This window comes from Rana temporaria, chromosome 7 (genome assembly GCF_905171775.1).
Source record: "Rana temporaria chromosome 7, aRanTem1.1, whole genome shotgun sequence".
Lineage (NCBI taxonomy): Eukaryota > Metazoa > Chordata > Amphibia > Anura > Ranidae > Rana > Rana temporaria.
The window spans coordinates 35,918,587-35,934,241 of record NC_053495.1 but is presented as its reverse complement, the minus strand read 5'-3'; the positions used below and the strand labels follow the sequence as shown (position 1 = coordinate 35,934,241).

The following is a 15,655-nucleotide window of genomic DNA, read 5'->3' as shown; positions in this document are numbered from 1 at the left end:
AGCTAAAAGAATATGTAAATTTGACCTTTCTTGCAAAGTTCGAGTTTGGCTCTGGTCCTTGCCTAGCCTCTAACTGACCAATGAGGCCACCATAGGCGTGTGCACAGGGCTTGCCGGATGTGCCTGGGCACACCCTAATCACCTGGTGCGCATTTGCTCTGTTTAGCAGCAGGGAGATGAAAAAGCTCTCCTTCTTACCGGCTCTGCCATAAGAGAAGTGATTAAAGGGGTTGTAAAGGTAAAAAATGTTTTCCCTAAATAGCATCCTTTATCCTAGTGCAGTCCTCCTTCACTTACCTCATCCTTCCATTTTGCTTTTAAATGTCCTTATTTCTTCTGAGAAATCCTCACTTCCTGTTCTTCTGTCTGTAACTCCACACAGTAATGCAAGGCTTTCTCCCTGGTGTGGAGAAAGCCTCTTGAGTGGGCAGGCAGGAGGGTCAGGACACTCTCTACTTTGCAGATAGAGAAAGGAGATGTGTGTTAGTGGGCGTCCTGATACTCCTGCTCGCCCCTCCCCCCTCAAGAGGCTTTCTCCACACCAGGGAGAAAGCCTCGCATTACGGTGTGTAGTTACAGACAGAAGAACAGGAAGTGAGGATTTCTCAGAAGAAATAAGGACATTTAAAAGCAAAATGGAAGGGTGAGGTAAGTGAAGGAGGACTGCACTAAGGTAAAGAAAGCTATTTAGAGAAATGATAGGGATCTTACACGCTTGTTATGATATAAATCAGCTGCAATGTTCCCCTCCTGAAAATTCGATAAGAAAGCTCCTACCTGGTAGGATATTAACTTTGCCTGGATACGAAAATATCTCATACACTCCCGGCTCCACTGATCATCCTGCTGTTAGTGCTCTCCGGCACAAAAGTATCAAGTTCCCACTCGATGTGTCATACGGGGAAACGCGTTGGGAGGAGCTGTGTTCTGTGAAGACACCACGCACCAGCCTGCAGGATGAGGTCCGTGGCTGTGCAATCGGTTATCTTTCAATAAATGTAAATTTTTACACACTACACTATGAAGTTTCTCCCTTTTTGATACTTTTGTGCAGGAGAGCACTAACAGCAGGATGATCTGTGGAGCCAAGAGTGTATGAGATATTTTCGTATGCAGGCAAAGTTATTATCCTACCAGGACGGAGCTTTCTACCGAAGTTTCAGAAGTGGAACATCGCAGCTGATTTATATCATAACAAGCATGTGAGATCCCTATCATCTGGGATCCATTACTTCTGGTAAGAGGCGCATAATTCCCTGTGTGTGGGGGAAAGCTCAGTTTTAAGCACAGATGTGTATGAACTCACACAAAGAGCAAATTTTTGGACACATTTTTTTATTATAAGATTTTAATGACACCTTCAAGTGAGGACTTTTTTTTTGCTGAGCTTTTTGTTACAATAGGTTGCACACTTATTTGTTATATATAAAGTAACTTTGTCACGTCTATTACAAATAAGCCTTATGTTGAGTATCAGGGTACTTCATTGTAGACATGTGCACAGAATTTTTTTTCTTTTTTTTTTGTTCCGCTTCGTATAGTTTCGTAGGTTCGTTTCCGTTCGTTTTTCGTAAGACGCCCGTTTTCCTGTTCGTTCCCGTTCGTTTTTCGTACGACACGATTTTTTCGTATTCCGATCGTTTCGTATTTTGGTTACCGTTTTATTTTCGTACATGCGGGATGGTTCGTTATTCTGTTTAATTCATGTTCGTTACTTGTTAGACAATATTTTTCGCGAATTTTCGTTGTTTTGTACTTTCGTAAATATATCGCGGGATTCGCTGCACTTTCAACACGCGGCTCATCCATATTAACTTTTGTTAAGCCCCATACACTTGGTCAGACTTTTTTAACAACAAACATAAAAACGATCGTTTTACCGAACGTTCGTTCGTTTTTAAACTCCATCAGAAAAACATTTTTGGGTTCCAGGTTCAAAAGTCTAGCCAACTGATCTCTCCCTTCAGACGAAAATCCACAGAAAAGTTTATTTGGCTTTACTGTACTACTGTACTCAGCACAAAAGAGAAGCTGCTTCACTAACTAACTACACTCACTGCCAATTCAAAAAAACGAAAATTGCATCTATAACAAAAGATTTGTATTCTGTATTTTGAAACCAAATTACGAACAGAAAAAAGGAATTCAGAATACAGAATACAAATCTTTTGTTATAGATGTCATATGAACATACGAACAGAAAAAGGATTCAAACAAAATACAGAATGAAAATCTTTTGTTAGATGTCATATGAACATGCGACTAAAAATCAAAATACGAACAGAACAAGGATTCAAACAAAATACAGAAAGCAAGTCTTTTGTTATAGATGTAATTTTCGTTCTTTTGCTGTTTTCGTTTTGTTGTATTTTCGTCAGATCGTGCGTTCGTATTTGCGGTTGTTCGTTATGCGGCTCATTCGTAATCCCGTCGTTTTCGTATTTTGGTGCTTTCATTTTTTCGTATGTACACATTATTCTGCGGGTACGAAAATGAACATTTTCGTACGAAAATAACATTCGTACGAACGGGAATGCACATATCTACTTCATTGTACACTTTTTTGGTTGCCCAAACTGGCTGCTGCCCTTCCACTAACTTTCCTCAACCTTCTGCTTCCAACTTCCCATGTCTCCTGCTTTACCAAGTTCTCTTTTCTTTCTTCAGATGCCTTGTTACCTTCCATATAGAACACTGCCTTTTACATTGATTGGCTGTAGAGTAAATTCATTGTTTTATTTTCCCCTTTCAGGATGAGGTTTTATGCCAACTCGATGCTTCTGCCTCACTGGCTCATTTTGGCCTACGTCTTAATGGTGTGCTGTAAGCTCTTATCTGCCTCAAGCCTCAATTCCCGAGGGCAAACAGGTAAGGTAGTTAATCTCATTGTCTGACGCTCACACCAATTAATAACCAGTCCAGCATTTAGCCACAAGCTTGCTGACAGTGTCTTCGAATAACATCACCTGATATCGTGCTGTACATTTAAAGGGAAGCACTAGTGGCTTTTGGTCATATTTCTAAGGTTATAAGCTAATTGTTGGTTTCATTTTTTTATTATTTGTAAGAAATTCTTCAATCAAATTTTAGAAATACATTTTTTTCAGGGAGTTTCCATTCTGCAGTGGTGGAATACATGCTGACCTTTAAAGTTAGAGAGACTAGCACTAGTTCCGCACTATTTGACTGTTCCCACAGACTGAGGATTCGAGGGACACCATCCTCTGTGCCATTGAGCTCTGTATACATTCAGATTGAGAGGAGAGTGCCCCTCCTCTGAACCACTGAGCTCTGTATAAACTCAGAATGAGGGGAGAGTGCCCTTCTCTAAACAATTGAGCTATATATAAACTCAGATTGAGGGAAGAGTGCCCTCCTCTTTGCCATTGAGCTAATTATAAACTCAGATTGAGCGACGAGTGTTCCTCCTCTAAACTATTGAGCTATGTATAAACTCAGATTGAGGGGTGAGTGTCCCTCCTCTGATCCATTGAGCTATGTATAAACTCAGATTGAGGTGACAGTTTCCCTCCTCTGAACCATTGAGCTATGTATAAACTAAGACTGAGGGGCGACTGTCCCTCCTCAGAACCATTGAGCTATGTTTAAACTTAGATTGAGGGGCGATTGTCCCTCCTCTGAACCACTGAGCTATGTATAAACTGTGATTGAGGGGAGAGTATCCCTCCTCTGAACCATTGAGCTATATATAAACACAGATTGTGGAGAGAGAATCCCTCCTCTGAATTTAGAGCTATGTATAAACTCAGATTGAGGGGAGAGTGCCCTCCTCTGACAATTGAGTTATGTATAAACTCAGACTGAGGGGAGTGTGCTCCTCCTTTGTGCCATTGAGTTAAGTATTAACTCAGATCCTAATATTCATGTCTGTATTTTAACCACAGCAGTAACCTGGGTATTTGAATCATTGGATTACCAGACTTATGTCTTGTAACACGATCAGAATTTCCATCGGGATAAACTTTGATGGATTTTTCCGGCGGAATTCCGCTCAAGCTGTCTTGCACACCAAATTTCGACCATCCAAAACGCGGTGATGTACAAACTACGATTAGCCGAGAAAAATGAAGTTCAATGCTTCCGAGCATGCGTCGACTTGATTCTGAGCATGCGTGGGTTTTTTCTCCATCGAAGTTACACACAGACGAACGGAATTTCCGATTTTTTTTATCGGGAAAAAAAGAAAACATGTTCTCTTTTTAAGTCCGTCGGAATTTCCGAAGGAAAAACTCAGATGGGGCATACACACGGTCGGAATATCCGATGAAAAAATTCCGTCTGACTTTTTCCATCAGAAATTCCGATCGTGTGTACAAGGCATCACACTTATCACTTGTGGACTGCAAAAGGATACTTTTTTTTTTCTAATAGGTAGTATTTAATACTTCAACCAGGAACTTACAATATACACATCTGCTAAAAACTCATTCCTACAAAATGGACCATCATGGATTTATAGAGTTGCTCTAGGAAGAGTCCTTCCTAGAGAAAAATACGACCACAGAGCAGTTTCATGTCAATACATTTCAGCAGAGGATTAACAATACATAGATCACAAGAATGTTACAGAGCTAAATAGCTGCTACATACAGTAGATGAAGTGATGTCTGTCACACCTCTATTTGTTAAAGGGGTTGTAAAGGAAAACATTTTTTTTCATAATAAGCATCCTTTACCTGCAGACATTCCTCTTTTCACTTCCTCATTGTTCGTTATTGCTCAGAAGTTGCTCTATTTCTTCTCTGTTCTGTTCACTTCCTGCTTGTCTGATTGTTACTCACCACCGTGAAGGGAGGCTTTACTGCGGTGGTCAGTGACGTGCTCACCCCCTTTCTTGTTTCTTGATTTTAAGCTCCCACCTGGGGCTATCCAACAATATTTATTTAGCGCTGTTTTATCATTTGAACCACGGTTCTATGTACACTTGATACTTTGTTTAATATAAATACATTCCCATAATACAAATAATACACAAGATATAAAAAAAAAATTGCAAACTACTAAATATGTACTAGACAAAAAAAAATACATACATTGTAATAATGTTTTTAATACTAATTATTTTCATTTTTTTTTAAATTATTATAATTTTTTTAAATTAATACATGACGAAAATAGTAAAAATGTGTGTACATACTCTTCAGAATGTAATAATCTATTTTTATTTCCTATTATTGAATTTTTTTTTCTTTCCAGCTTATTTTATTATTCTTCATTTTTTTCTTTTTTTTTATTCTTTTATCCAACCAAAAAGATGTAAAAGGCTCATTGTTGTTCTGCGTATTTTCTGTATTAGCCGTTACCTGTTTGTTTAGTTTTATTTTGAAGCAGGAACTCTATCATGGCTGTAAAATGGAGCCTGGAGCTGAATTATTTAGTATAATTTCTTACAGTGTAATGATCTCTGCTACATACTGTAGTCGGCTTTGCTCCCAGATGGGGAATGACTTAGCATAATGCATGTGTAGTAGGGGAAGTGAGGACGGTATTACATTTACACAGTTTTCTTCACAAGTTTTTCCAGAGCACAATGGAATGATGCATTTTTTTTATTTATTTTTTTATTATTATTATTATTATTACTTATTTTGGAAAAATTCGCATTTTACTTTTCATTACTAAATAATTTTTGTGCTTTACAATTCTAAGGCTAAATTCCAGGAAGGCAAAAAACATGAATGAAATAAGTTATATGTTTATTAAAATGTATTACATCTATTTTTAAATGCAACGGGCCAGATTCACAGAGCAAGTACGCCGGCGTACTTTCAAATTTCCTGCGTCGTATCTTTAGTTTGAATCCTCAAACCAAGATATGACGGCATTTGGGTAATATCCGACAGGCGTACGGCTTCGTATACCTTCGGATGTTAGATGCAATACTTTGGCGCCCGCTGGGTGGAGTTTGCGCCGTTTTCAGCGTCGGGTATGCAAATGAGCTTTTTCCGACGATCCACGAACGTACGCGCGGTCGTCGCATTCTCTTACGTCGTCTCTAGTCGGCTTTTTCCGGCGTATAGTTAAAGCTGCTATTTTGTGGTGTATAGATAGATTTGCCATGTTAAAGTATGGCGGTCGTTCCCGCGTCGAAATTTAATTTTTTTTTTTTTTGCGTAAGTCGTCCGTGAATAGGGATGGACGTAAGTCATGTCAAAGTTCAAAAAATGACGTCGTTGCGACATCATTTCGCGCAAAGCACGGCGGGAAATTTCGAAACGGAGCATGCGCAGTTCAATCGGCGCTGGGACGCGCTTCATTTAAATGAATCACGCCCCCTACCCGCTGATTTGAATTACGCGCCGAGAGATACACTACGCCGCCGTAACTTACGGCGCAAAATCTTCCTGGATTCGACTTAAAGCCAGGTAAGATACGGCGGCGTAGCATATCTCTGATATGCTGCGCCTTTCTAAATCTATGTGAATCTGCCCCAACAAGTGTAAAGACCTGAATTTGACTTGAGAATCCTGTATTCCCTTATCCAGTAGCACTGAGATGGCGGGGAGCCGCGCCTGGGGCTGGTAAAGTGCACTGCATGCTCATGTGTCGGTGTCCTGTTGAGAAATGCCCCCTGCCGAATAATGCCCGCCCTGTACTGCGCACGTGCAGTACAGCGCCGCCGAAAGCCTTCGAACATCGGAATTGACGACCATCATGAAGAAATACGCCACTTGCAGACTTGCACTAGCATCGGGAGCATCTGGCACAATGTCGGCTATTGTGCGCAGGCGCCGTCTACAGCTGATCGTCAATTCCGATGTTCGGAGGCTTTTGGCGGCTCCCTACTGTGCAAGCGTTGCACAAGCCCATTACTGGGCGGGCATTATGCGTCAGGGGCATTTCTCGTCAAAACACCGGCAAATAACATACTGACAGGAGGAAAGAGCAGAGAGATAACTACATCTGCCTATTGCTACTCCCTCATTGTCCAATCACAGCCTGAGGCACGGAGGTGACTTGTCTTTTTTGCTCAATGGCAGCAGATAAAAGTCAGTACACCAGCCTGGCTGTGCTCTCCTTTAGGGCTGTTTAAACATTGTACTGTGCAAGCAAGAACACAGCAGTTGCACTACTGTATAAGCAGGGCCGCCATTAGGGGGTACAGGCATTACACCTGTAAGGGGCCCGGCTGGCCCCCCTCCCGTTGTTTTTTTTTTTGTTTTAAATATATATATATTTTTTTTGCATTACACCTGTTAAGAGCCCCTTACAGGCCCGGCTGGCCCCCCTCCCGTTTTTTTTTTTTATATATTTCTTCCATTACACCTGTAAGGGTCCCGATGGTCCCCAGGGCCCTTATAGGCCCAGCTGCCCCCCCTCCCGTTTTTTTTTATTTATTTTATATTTATTTATTTTTTGCATTACACCTGTAAGGGACCCAATGGTCCCCCCAGGGCCCCTTACAGGCCCGGTAGGCCCCCCTCCCGTTATTTTTTATTTATAAATTTATTTTTGCATTACACCTGTAAGGGGCCCAATGGTCCCCAGCCCCCCCCCCCGCTTATTATCTCGCATTAGGAGAGAAGAAATTGCCTAAAGCTGTGTAAGGGGCCCCAAAATTAGTGATGGCTGCCCTGACTGTAAGGACGCCAACCCAAAAATGGACTGCTGGTGCCATTTATACATACGCTGCAACATACAGTGTGGGGTGCATTTATTATTCACCCAGTATAAGTGCATGTAAAAAAAAATTCTGCGTGAAAGGGGCAAAAAAACCAAATATTATTAGGCTTTTTTCCTGTGCTGTTTGAATGATTCAAAATTGAAAATATCGCATTTGGCCACTAGATGGAGCTAAAAAGCATAGGAATTTCCCTGATCTGTTCTGTGATCAATGAACACAGAAGCACTCAGTTCTGAGTATTTCCAGGTTCAGAGCTGTCAGAATCCCAGGTGAAAATTTGAGTTTACAATAAGATAAATAAAACTATTTTTTTTAAAAAAAAAAAGCAACTCCTACACACACACACACACACACACACACACACACACACACACACATGCAAACAGTAATTGCGCAACACGACTTTTGTTCTGCGTTCTGGGCTTTTGTTCCAGGGCATACACTACCCCAGACATTCATATCGCTGGCTGCACTGTCCTGCCGCAGCATTTTTCAGCCTCTCATAGAGTTTTACAGGCTGCTGGCAGTTGGCATGGAAGGTGCGCCTGTGCCTTACACCCACACCTAATCGCCGGAGTCTCATACATCAGGGCTAAACACCCGCTGTGCATGAGGCTTAAAGAACAAATCTGATTGGTTATCTTAGGCAGCTGCTCCCATTTTGGAACTCTACTTGTCTCTACTTTGACATCCGTTTAGCTATTTTGTCAGTGGTGTAGCATTAGGAATAGCAGAAGTAACAGGCGCAGCCAGGCCCCAGGGTGGTGTAATGAGAAATTACCTTATTTTACCTTGTTTTACCAACAGGAAACATCACTGTCATGTTTTTATTAGAAGAGGCTTTCATGCATGCAGCTTTGTTATATTGGACCTGATTTGTCAGCATTAGTATTAGTATTTAATGTACCCTAAAGTGCACTTAAGACACGCAAAGCTGAGAACTCAGGCAATAGTACTGCAGGTCATTTTAGCATGCTTTAAGTGCTTTTAAAACCTTGTGAGTGAAATTCGTGTTCTCTATATGCAGGAAAAAAAGTTACAATGGCTACTGCCTGTTTGTAAAAATATTAGTTGTTCTCTACAGCCAGTCCTTGTTACAGTCAGTGGCCCAGATTCACGTAGAATCGCGGCGGCGTAACGTATCGTAGATACGTTACACCGCCGCAAGTTTTCATCGCAAGTGCCTGATTCTCAAAGCACTTGCATGAAAACTTACGCTGGCGTTCTCCAGTGTAAGCCCGCGTTAATTTAAAGGGGCGTGTGCCATTTAAATTAGGCGCGCTCCCGCGCCAGACCTACTGCGCATGCTCCCTTTTGAATTTCCCGCCGTGCTTTGCGCGAAGTGACGTAATTTTTTCGAACGGCGACGTGCGTAGCTTACTTCCGTATTCCCGGACGTCTTACGCAAGAAGAAAAAAATGTTAAATTTCGACGCGGGAACGACGGCCATACTTTATACAGCATATACGTGTGCTGTGTAAAGTTAGGGCACCTAAAACGACGACTAACTTTGCGACGGGAAACTAGACTAGCAGCGACGTAGCGAACGCAGAAAACCGTTGTGGATCGCCGTAACTACTAATTTGCATACCCAACGCTGGTTTACGACGCAAACTCCCCCAGCGGCGGCCGCGGTATTGCATCCTAAGATCCGACAGTGTAAAACAATTACACCTGTCGGATCTAAGGGCTATCTATGCGTAACTGATTCTATGAATCAGTTACGCATAGATACTCTGAGGCCCCGTACACACGGCCGAGGAACTCGACGTGCCAAATACATCGAGTTCCTCGGCCAGTTCAGCCCTGAAGCCGCCGAGGAGCTCGGCGGGCCGAGAGCTCCCATAGAACAACGAGGAAATAGAGAACATGTTCTCTATTTCCTCGATGAGTTCCTCGGCGGCTCCATCGGGCCGAAAGTGTACAGACGACAGAGTTTCTCGGCAGAATCAGGCTCTGACCGAGTTTCTCGCCGAATTCTGCCAAAAAACTCTGTCGTGTGTACGAGGCCTGAGAGATACGACGTCGTATCTCTGCTGTGAATCTGGCCCAGTATCTCTGTAATATTGTGTGTGAATCATGAAACCAAGACTTATCGTAATTTAAATTAGGCTGCATTGTTTTCCCTAGTGGGTGCCAGATCTAACTACAGAATGTATTGTACTTTAGTGGAACTTAGAACTGACCCCTGCACTCGTTAATCCTGACCTCAGTACTATTTGCCGTACTTACTTCTAACCTCTGCTCTCTGTGTGTAACCCACACCTGACTTTTATACTCTGTGCATACATTTCTCCTGACCCCTGCACTCTGTGTGTTACTTACTCCTCCTAACCCCTGTACTCAGTGTGTTACTTACTCTTGACCCCTGCACTCCGAGTATTACTTGCTCCTGACCCCTGCTCTCCGTGTGTTACTTACTCCTGTACTCAGTGTTTTACTTACTCCTGATCCCTGTACTCAGTGTGTTACTTACTCCTGACCCCTGTACTCAGTGTGTTATTTACTCCTGGCCTCTAGACTCTGTGCATTACTTACTCCTGATCCCTGCACTCCTTGCATTACTTAATTCTGACCTCTGTACTCTGTGTGTTACTTACTCCTGACCTCTGTACTCTGTGGGGTTCATTTACTAAGACTAGAAAGTGAAAAATCTGGTGCAGGTGTGCATGGTAGCCAATCAGCTTCTAACTTCAGCTTGTTCAATTAAGCTTTGACAAAAAAAAAACTGGAAGCTGATTGGTATCTATGTAGAGCTGCACCAGATTTTGTACCATCCAGTTTTAGTAAATCAACTCCTGTGTGTTACTTACTCCTGACCTCTGTACTCTGTGTGTACCTTACCCCTGACCACTGCAGTTTGTGCGTTACTCCTATCCTCAGCACTATTTACATAACTTACAGTACTCTGCACTCTGTGCATTACTTATTTCTAACACCTGCACTCTGTACATTACCTACTTCTGATCTATGCACTCTGTATATTGCTTACTCCAGACCTCACACGCTGTACATTGCTTACTCCAGACCTCTCACGCTGTACATTGCTTACTCCTGACCTTTGCACTCTGTGTATTGCTTACTCCTGACCCCTGCACTTTGTGTGTTACTCACTCCTTCCTCCTGCGCTATGTGGGTTATGCACTCTTGGCCCAGAGCAAAGTAGTTTTTTTTAACCATACCCTTTTAAGCCCCTGCCACTGAAATTGGCAAAACCCATAATACACCACAGTGTGTAGCCTGTCCTCAGGATGTCCAAGGCATTATATTTTTATATGTTGAAAGTCAATGACCAATTGTTTAAAGGGCGTGTTTAAAATATAGGCATGATTTTGTGGGTATAGTTACTATTAGGAGCAGGGTTTGTGGGTGTAGTTACTAACAGGGGCAGGGTTTTGTGGGTGTAGTTAATAGGAGCAGGATTTTGTGGGTGTAGCTACTCATAGGGGCAGGTTTTGTGGGTGTAGTTACTAATAGGAGGTATAGTTAGTAGGGTGACCCCAAATATAATTTTGAAAATCTGGTAACCTTACCTTAACTACAAATATTAATGCTATAATAGTTTTTTTTTTAAGTTCTACCTTTTATCATTAAAAAACACTATTGAGCTCCAGTTCACAATGTACAGTAATGTACAAAAAAAATGAATGTGTGGCATGTGATCCTGCGTATTGCACATAAAGGTGCCTCTCATACAATTTAAATATCATCAAAAAGTTAATTTATTTCAGTAATTCAATTCAAAAAGTGAAACTCATATGTTTTATATAGATGCATTACACGCAGAGTGATATATTTCAAGTATTTCTTTATTTTAATTTTGATGATTATGGCTTACAGCTAGTGAAAACCCCAAATTCAGTATCTCAGAAAAAAAAAGGATTTTTAATACATGTTGGCTTACTTAAACGTATGTCCATGTACAGTATACTATAGTATGCACTCAATACTTGTCGGGGGCTCCTTTTGCATGAATTACTGCATCAATGAGGCGTGGCATGGAGGCCTCTGGCACTGCTGAGGTGTTATGGAAGCCCAGGTTGCTTTGATAGCGGCTTTCAGCTCATTTGCATTGTTGGGTCTGGTGTCTCTCATCTTCCTCTTAACAATACCCAACAGATTCTCTATGGGGTTTTGGTCAGGTGAGTTTGCTGGCCAATCAAGCATAGTGATACCATGATCACTAAACCAGGTATTGGCACTTTTGGCAGTGTGGCCAGGTGCTAAGTCCTGCTGGAAAATGAAATCAGCATCTCCATAAAACTTCCCAAATCTTTACGGACTGTGAAAAATGTTGCATCTCATTTGGAAATCAAGGTCCCAGAGTCTGGGGTAAGAGTGGACAGGCACAGAATCCAAAAGTACCAATACCAGGTTTAATTATCATGATATCACTGTCCTTGATTGGTCAGCAAACTCACCTGACCTAAACCCCAAAGAGAATCTGTGGGGTATTGTCAAGAGGAAGATGAAGGGCACAAAACTCAACAATGCAGATGAACTGAAGGGGCTGCCATCAAAGCTACCTGGGCTATCATAACCAGGGCAGTCATCAGAAATGTTGGGGACCCTTACACAGCTTTAGGCCTGCCCCCCTCCGCCCTAACCACCAAAGTTCCCCAGGGCCCGCTCCACTGGTTGTCCCACCAAATCCACCCGCTGGCTATTCCATAGAGGCCCATCCTATGTCATCCTCCTTCTCTATCCTATGTCATCCTCCTTCTCTATCCTATGTCATCCTCCTTTTCCACCCATGTTATCCTCCTTCGCATGCAATCCCATCTCCTCCATTCCATTCCTCCCCCAGTCCCATATCCTCCATCTCATGTGTCCTCCTCCATGCCATGTACTCCTACTTCAGTCCCATCTTCTCCATCCCACATCCTCCTCCTCCAGTCCCATCTCCTCCATCCCATGTCCTCCTCCTCCTGAAGTCCCATCACCTCCATCCCATGTACTCCTACTCCAGTTCCATCTCCTCCATCCCACATCCGCCTCCTGCAGTCCCATCTCCTGCATCCCATGTACTCCTACTCCAGTTCCATCTCCTCTATCTCACATCCTCCTCAAGTTTCATCTCCTCCATCCCATGCCCTCCTCCTTCTGCAGCCCCATCACCTGCATCCAATCTACTCTTACTCCAGTCCCATGTCCTCCTCCTTCTGAAGTTCCATCACCTGCATCCCATGTACTCCTACTCCAGTTCTATCTCCTCCATCCCACATCCGCCATCTGCAGTCCCATCTCCTGCATCCCATGTACTCTTACTCCAGTTCCATCTCCTGCATCTCACATCCTCCTCAAGTTCCATCTCCTCCATCCCATGCCCCCCTCCTCCTCCTGCAGCCCTATCACCTGCATCCCATGTACTACTACTCCAGTCCCATCTCCTCCTCCTCCAGTCCCATCTCCTCCTCCTCCTGCAGTCCCATCTCCTGCATCCCATGTACTCCTACTCCAGTCACATCTCCTCCATCCCACATCCTCCTCCTGCAGTCCCATCTACTCCATCCCATCTTCCTCCCGACCTCTTCCTCCATGGGGCCCTCCACTGGCACCAACCCCCCCCCCCCCTCCTGCACACTGTAGAGCAGAGCCTGCCTGACACCGGGCCCCGACCTGCACACACGAAAGAGCGGGGGTAGCTCCTCCACCCCTACCTTCACCTCCATGGGGCCCTCTGTTGACACCAACTGGCATAGGCGTGCGCACATAGGGTGTAAGGTGTGCCTGGGCACACCCTAATCACCCTGTACTATGCAGATTCCCCCTGCTGCCTGGCTGCAGAGAAAGGGACTGGGGAATCTCTGTCCTCAGTCCCTTTCTCTGCCTCAAAAGTTAGACATCAGGGGTCTGTTTAGACCACTGATATTTCACCAAATCCCCCAAACAGGGCTCCTAAAAAAAAAAAAAAAAATATTTAAAATAAATAAATAATAAAAATAAAATTGTAAAAAAATAATAATAATAATACTAATAATAATAATACAAATAAAGATAAACTACTGACAACAATCTCTGCCCTGCTGACAAAGCCCTACTGTCTTGCCCACTGCCATATATGGTATATAACACACGCATGTGTCTTTGAGCTTTGGTGTGCACACCCTAATGCAATAGGCTGCGCATACCTATGCCAACTGGCCTCACCCCCCAACACTGCCCGGTGCACACTGTAGTACCAGAGCAGAGCTTGCCTGATGGCCTGATGGCAGACCCCGACCTGCACATGATACGTGGAATCTGCCCACCTCTCCATCCTGGCAGCTGGTCCGCTCTGATGGCAGCTGCCATGTGGTAAAGATGGCCCAGGTTGTGATCCGTGCCCCTCGGACGCCCGAGCCTTTACTTGTGTACTGGCTGTTCCTCCCTGACCATAACACCTCAGCAGTGCCACAGGCTGATTGTCTTCATGCCACACCACGTTGATGCAGTAATTCATGCAAAAAAGAGCCCAGACCAAGTATTGAGTGCATACTATACTGTACATGGACATGCTTTTCAATAAGCCAACATTTCTGTATTCAAATTTTTTTTATTAGTCTTATGTAATATTAAAATTTTCTGAGATACTGAATTTTGGGTTTTCACTAGCTGTAAGACATAATCATCAAAATGAAAAGAAAGAAATGCTTGCATCTATATCAAATATATGAGTTTTACCTTTTGAATTGAATTACTAAAATAAATGAACATTTTGATGATATTGGGCCAGATTCTCGTAGAATCTGCGGCGGCGTAGCGTAAGCCATTTACACCACGCCGCCGCAACTTACTGGAGCAAGTGCCGTATTCTCCAAGCACTTGCTCCGTAATTTGTGTAAGTGTAATTGGCCCGGCGTATGGCCGCGTAATTCAAAGGGGGCGGCTTGTATTCAAATTAAGCGCGCCCCCGTGCCGATTGAACTGCGCATACGCCGGGCTGAAAAATAGCCCAGTGCGCATGCTCCAGCTCACGACGGAAAACGTCAATGACGCCGACGTGAGCATCATCGACGTAAAGTCGTATTCAAGAACGACTTAGGAAAACGACGTAACCGATGGAAAAAGACGACGCGGACCCGACGCCATACTTAACATGGCATACGGCGGACTGGCTTAAGGTTACCCCTCATATAGCAGGGGTAACCTTACGCTAACGGAAATGACGTAAGCGACTAGTACGCAACGCAAATTAGTTTGGGAATCGGCGTATCAGGCTCATTTGCATAGTCAAATGAGAACTGAACGTAAACGCCACCTAGCGGCCGGCGTTGCATTACATCTAAGATCCGACGGTGTAAGTGACTTACACCTGTCGGATCTTGGCCGTATCTATGCGAAAATGATTCTAGGAATCGCTCACATAGATACCCGGGCTCAGAAACAGAGATACGACAGTGTTTCCTGAGATACACCGTCGTAACTCTTCTGAGAATCTGGCCCCCTGTAATTTTAAGAGATGCGCCTGTATGTGAACCTAGCTTTGTATATTTTCCCTGAACGCTTTCTGTTTTCTTTCTTTCCACTAGAGGGCTCTGCAAGGCAATAAATGGTCCCAGCAATCTCTTCCGCCAGCTTCTTTCATTCAAGTCATAATTCTGCTCTTGCTAATGAAAATTATGAGTCATTTGTATTTTTATGAAGCACAATATGTCTTATCACCGGGTGCTTTAAGTACAGTGCGGCTTTTTATTTCATATATTATTTAAACCTGTGTAAATTTAATGGGAAAAAATATGATCACTCGGCATTGTGAAAATCCTAGCAGCTAACTGAGGGGGGCCTCTACTTAAATACGGCAACAGGTTTGCTGTGGAGGTCTGCTGAAAGAAAAGAAAATTGACACTGATGCAAGCTAAACATCCAATGTGACACTAAATAATCTACTGTCAATCCTACAGCATGCAAAAGCAATGGCAATAAATACCCAATGCAAGTTAAAAAACCTCCTTTTTTTTTCTGTAGAAAATTGCAACGCATTATGCAAAAAGTGTACATAGTGTGATCATTCAGGGCCAATCACAGGGA

General features: G+C 43.2%; 1 protein-coding gene across 1 annotated transcript in view; it reads left to right on the top strand.

The window, feature by feature from the left end:
- TAFA4 (TAFA chemokine like family member 4) overlaps nucleotides 1–15,655 on the top strand; it is a 301,486-nt gene that overhangs the window by 143,541 nt on the left and 142,290 nt on the right. Inside the window, exon 3 of the mRNA XM_040359200.1 lies at nucleotides 2,753–2,868. Coding sequence (XP_040215134.1) covers nucleotides 2,753–2,868 — 116 coding nt within the window. The remainder of the gene's footprint in view (nucleotides 1–2,752; nucleotides 2,869–15,655) is intronic.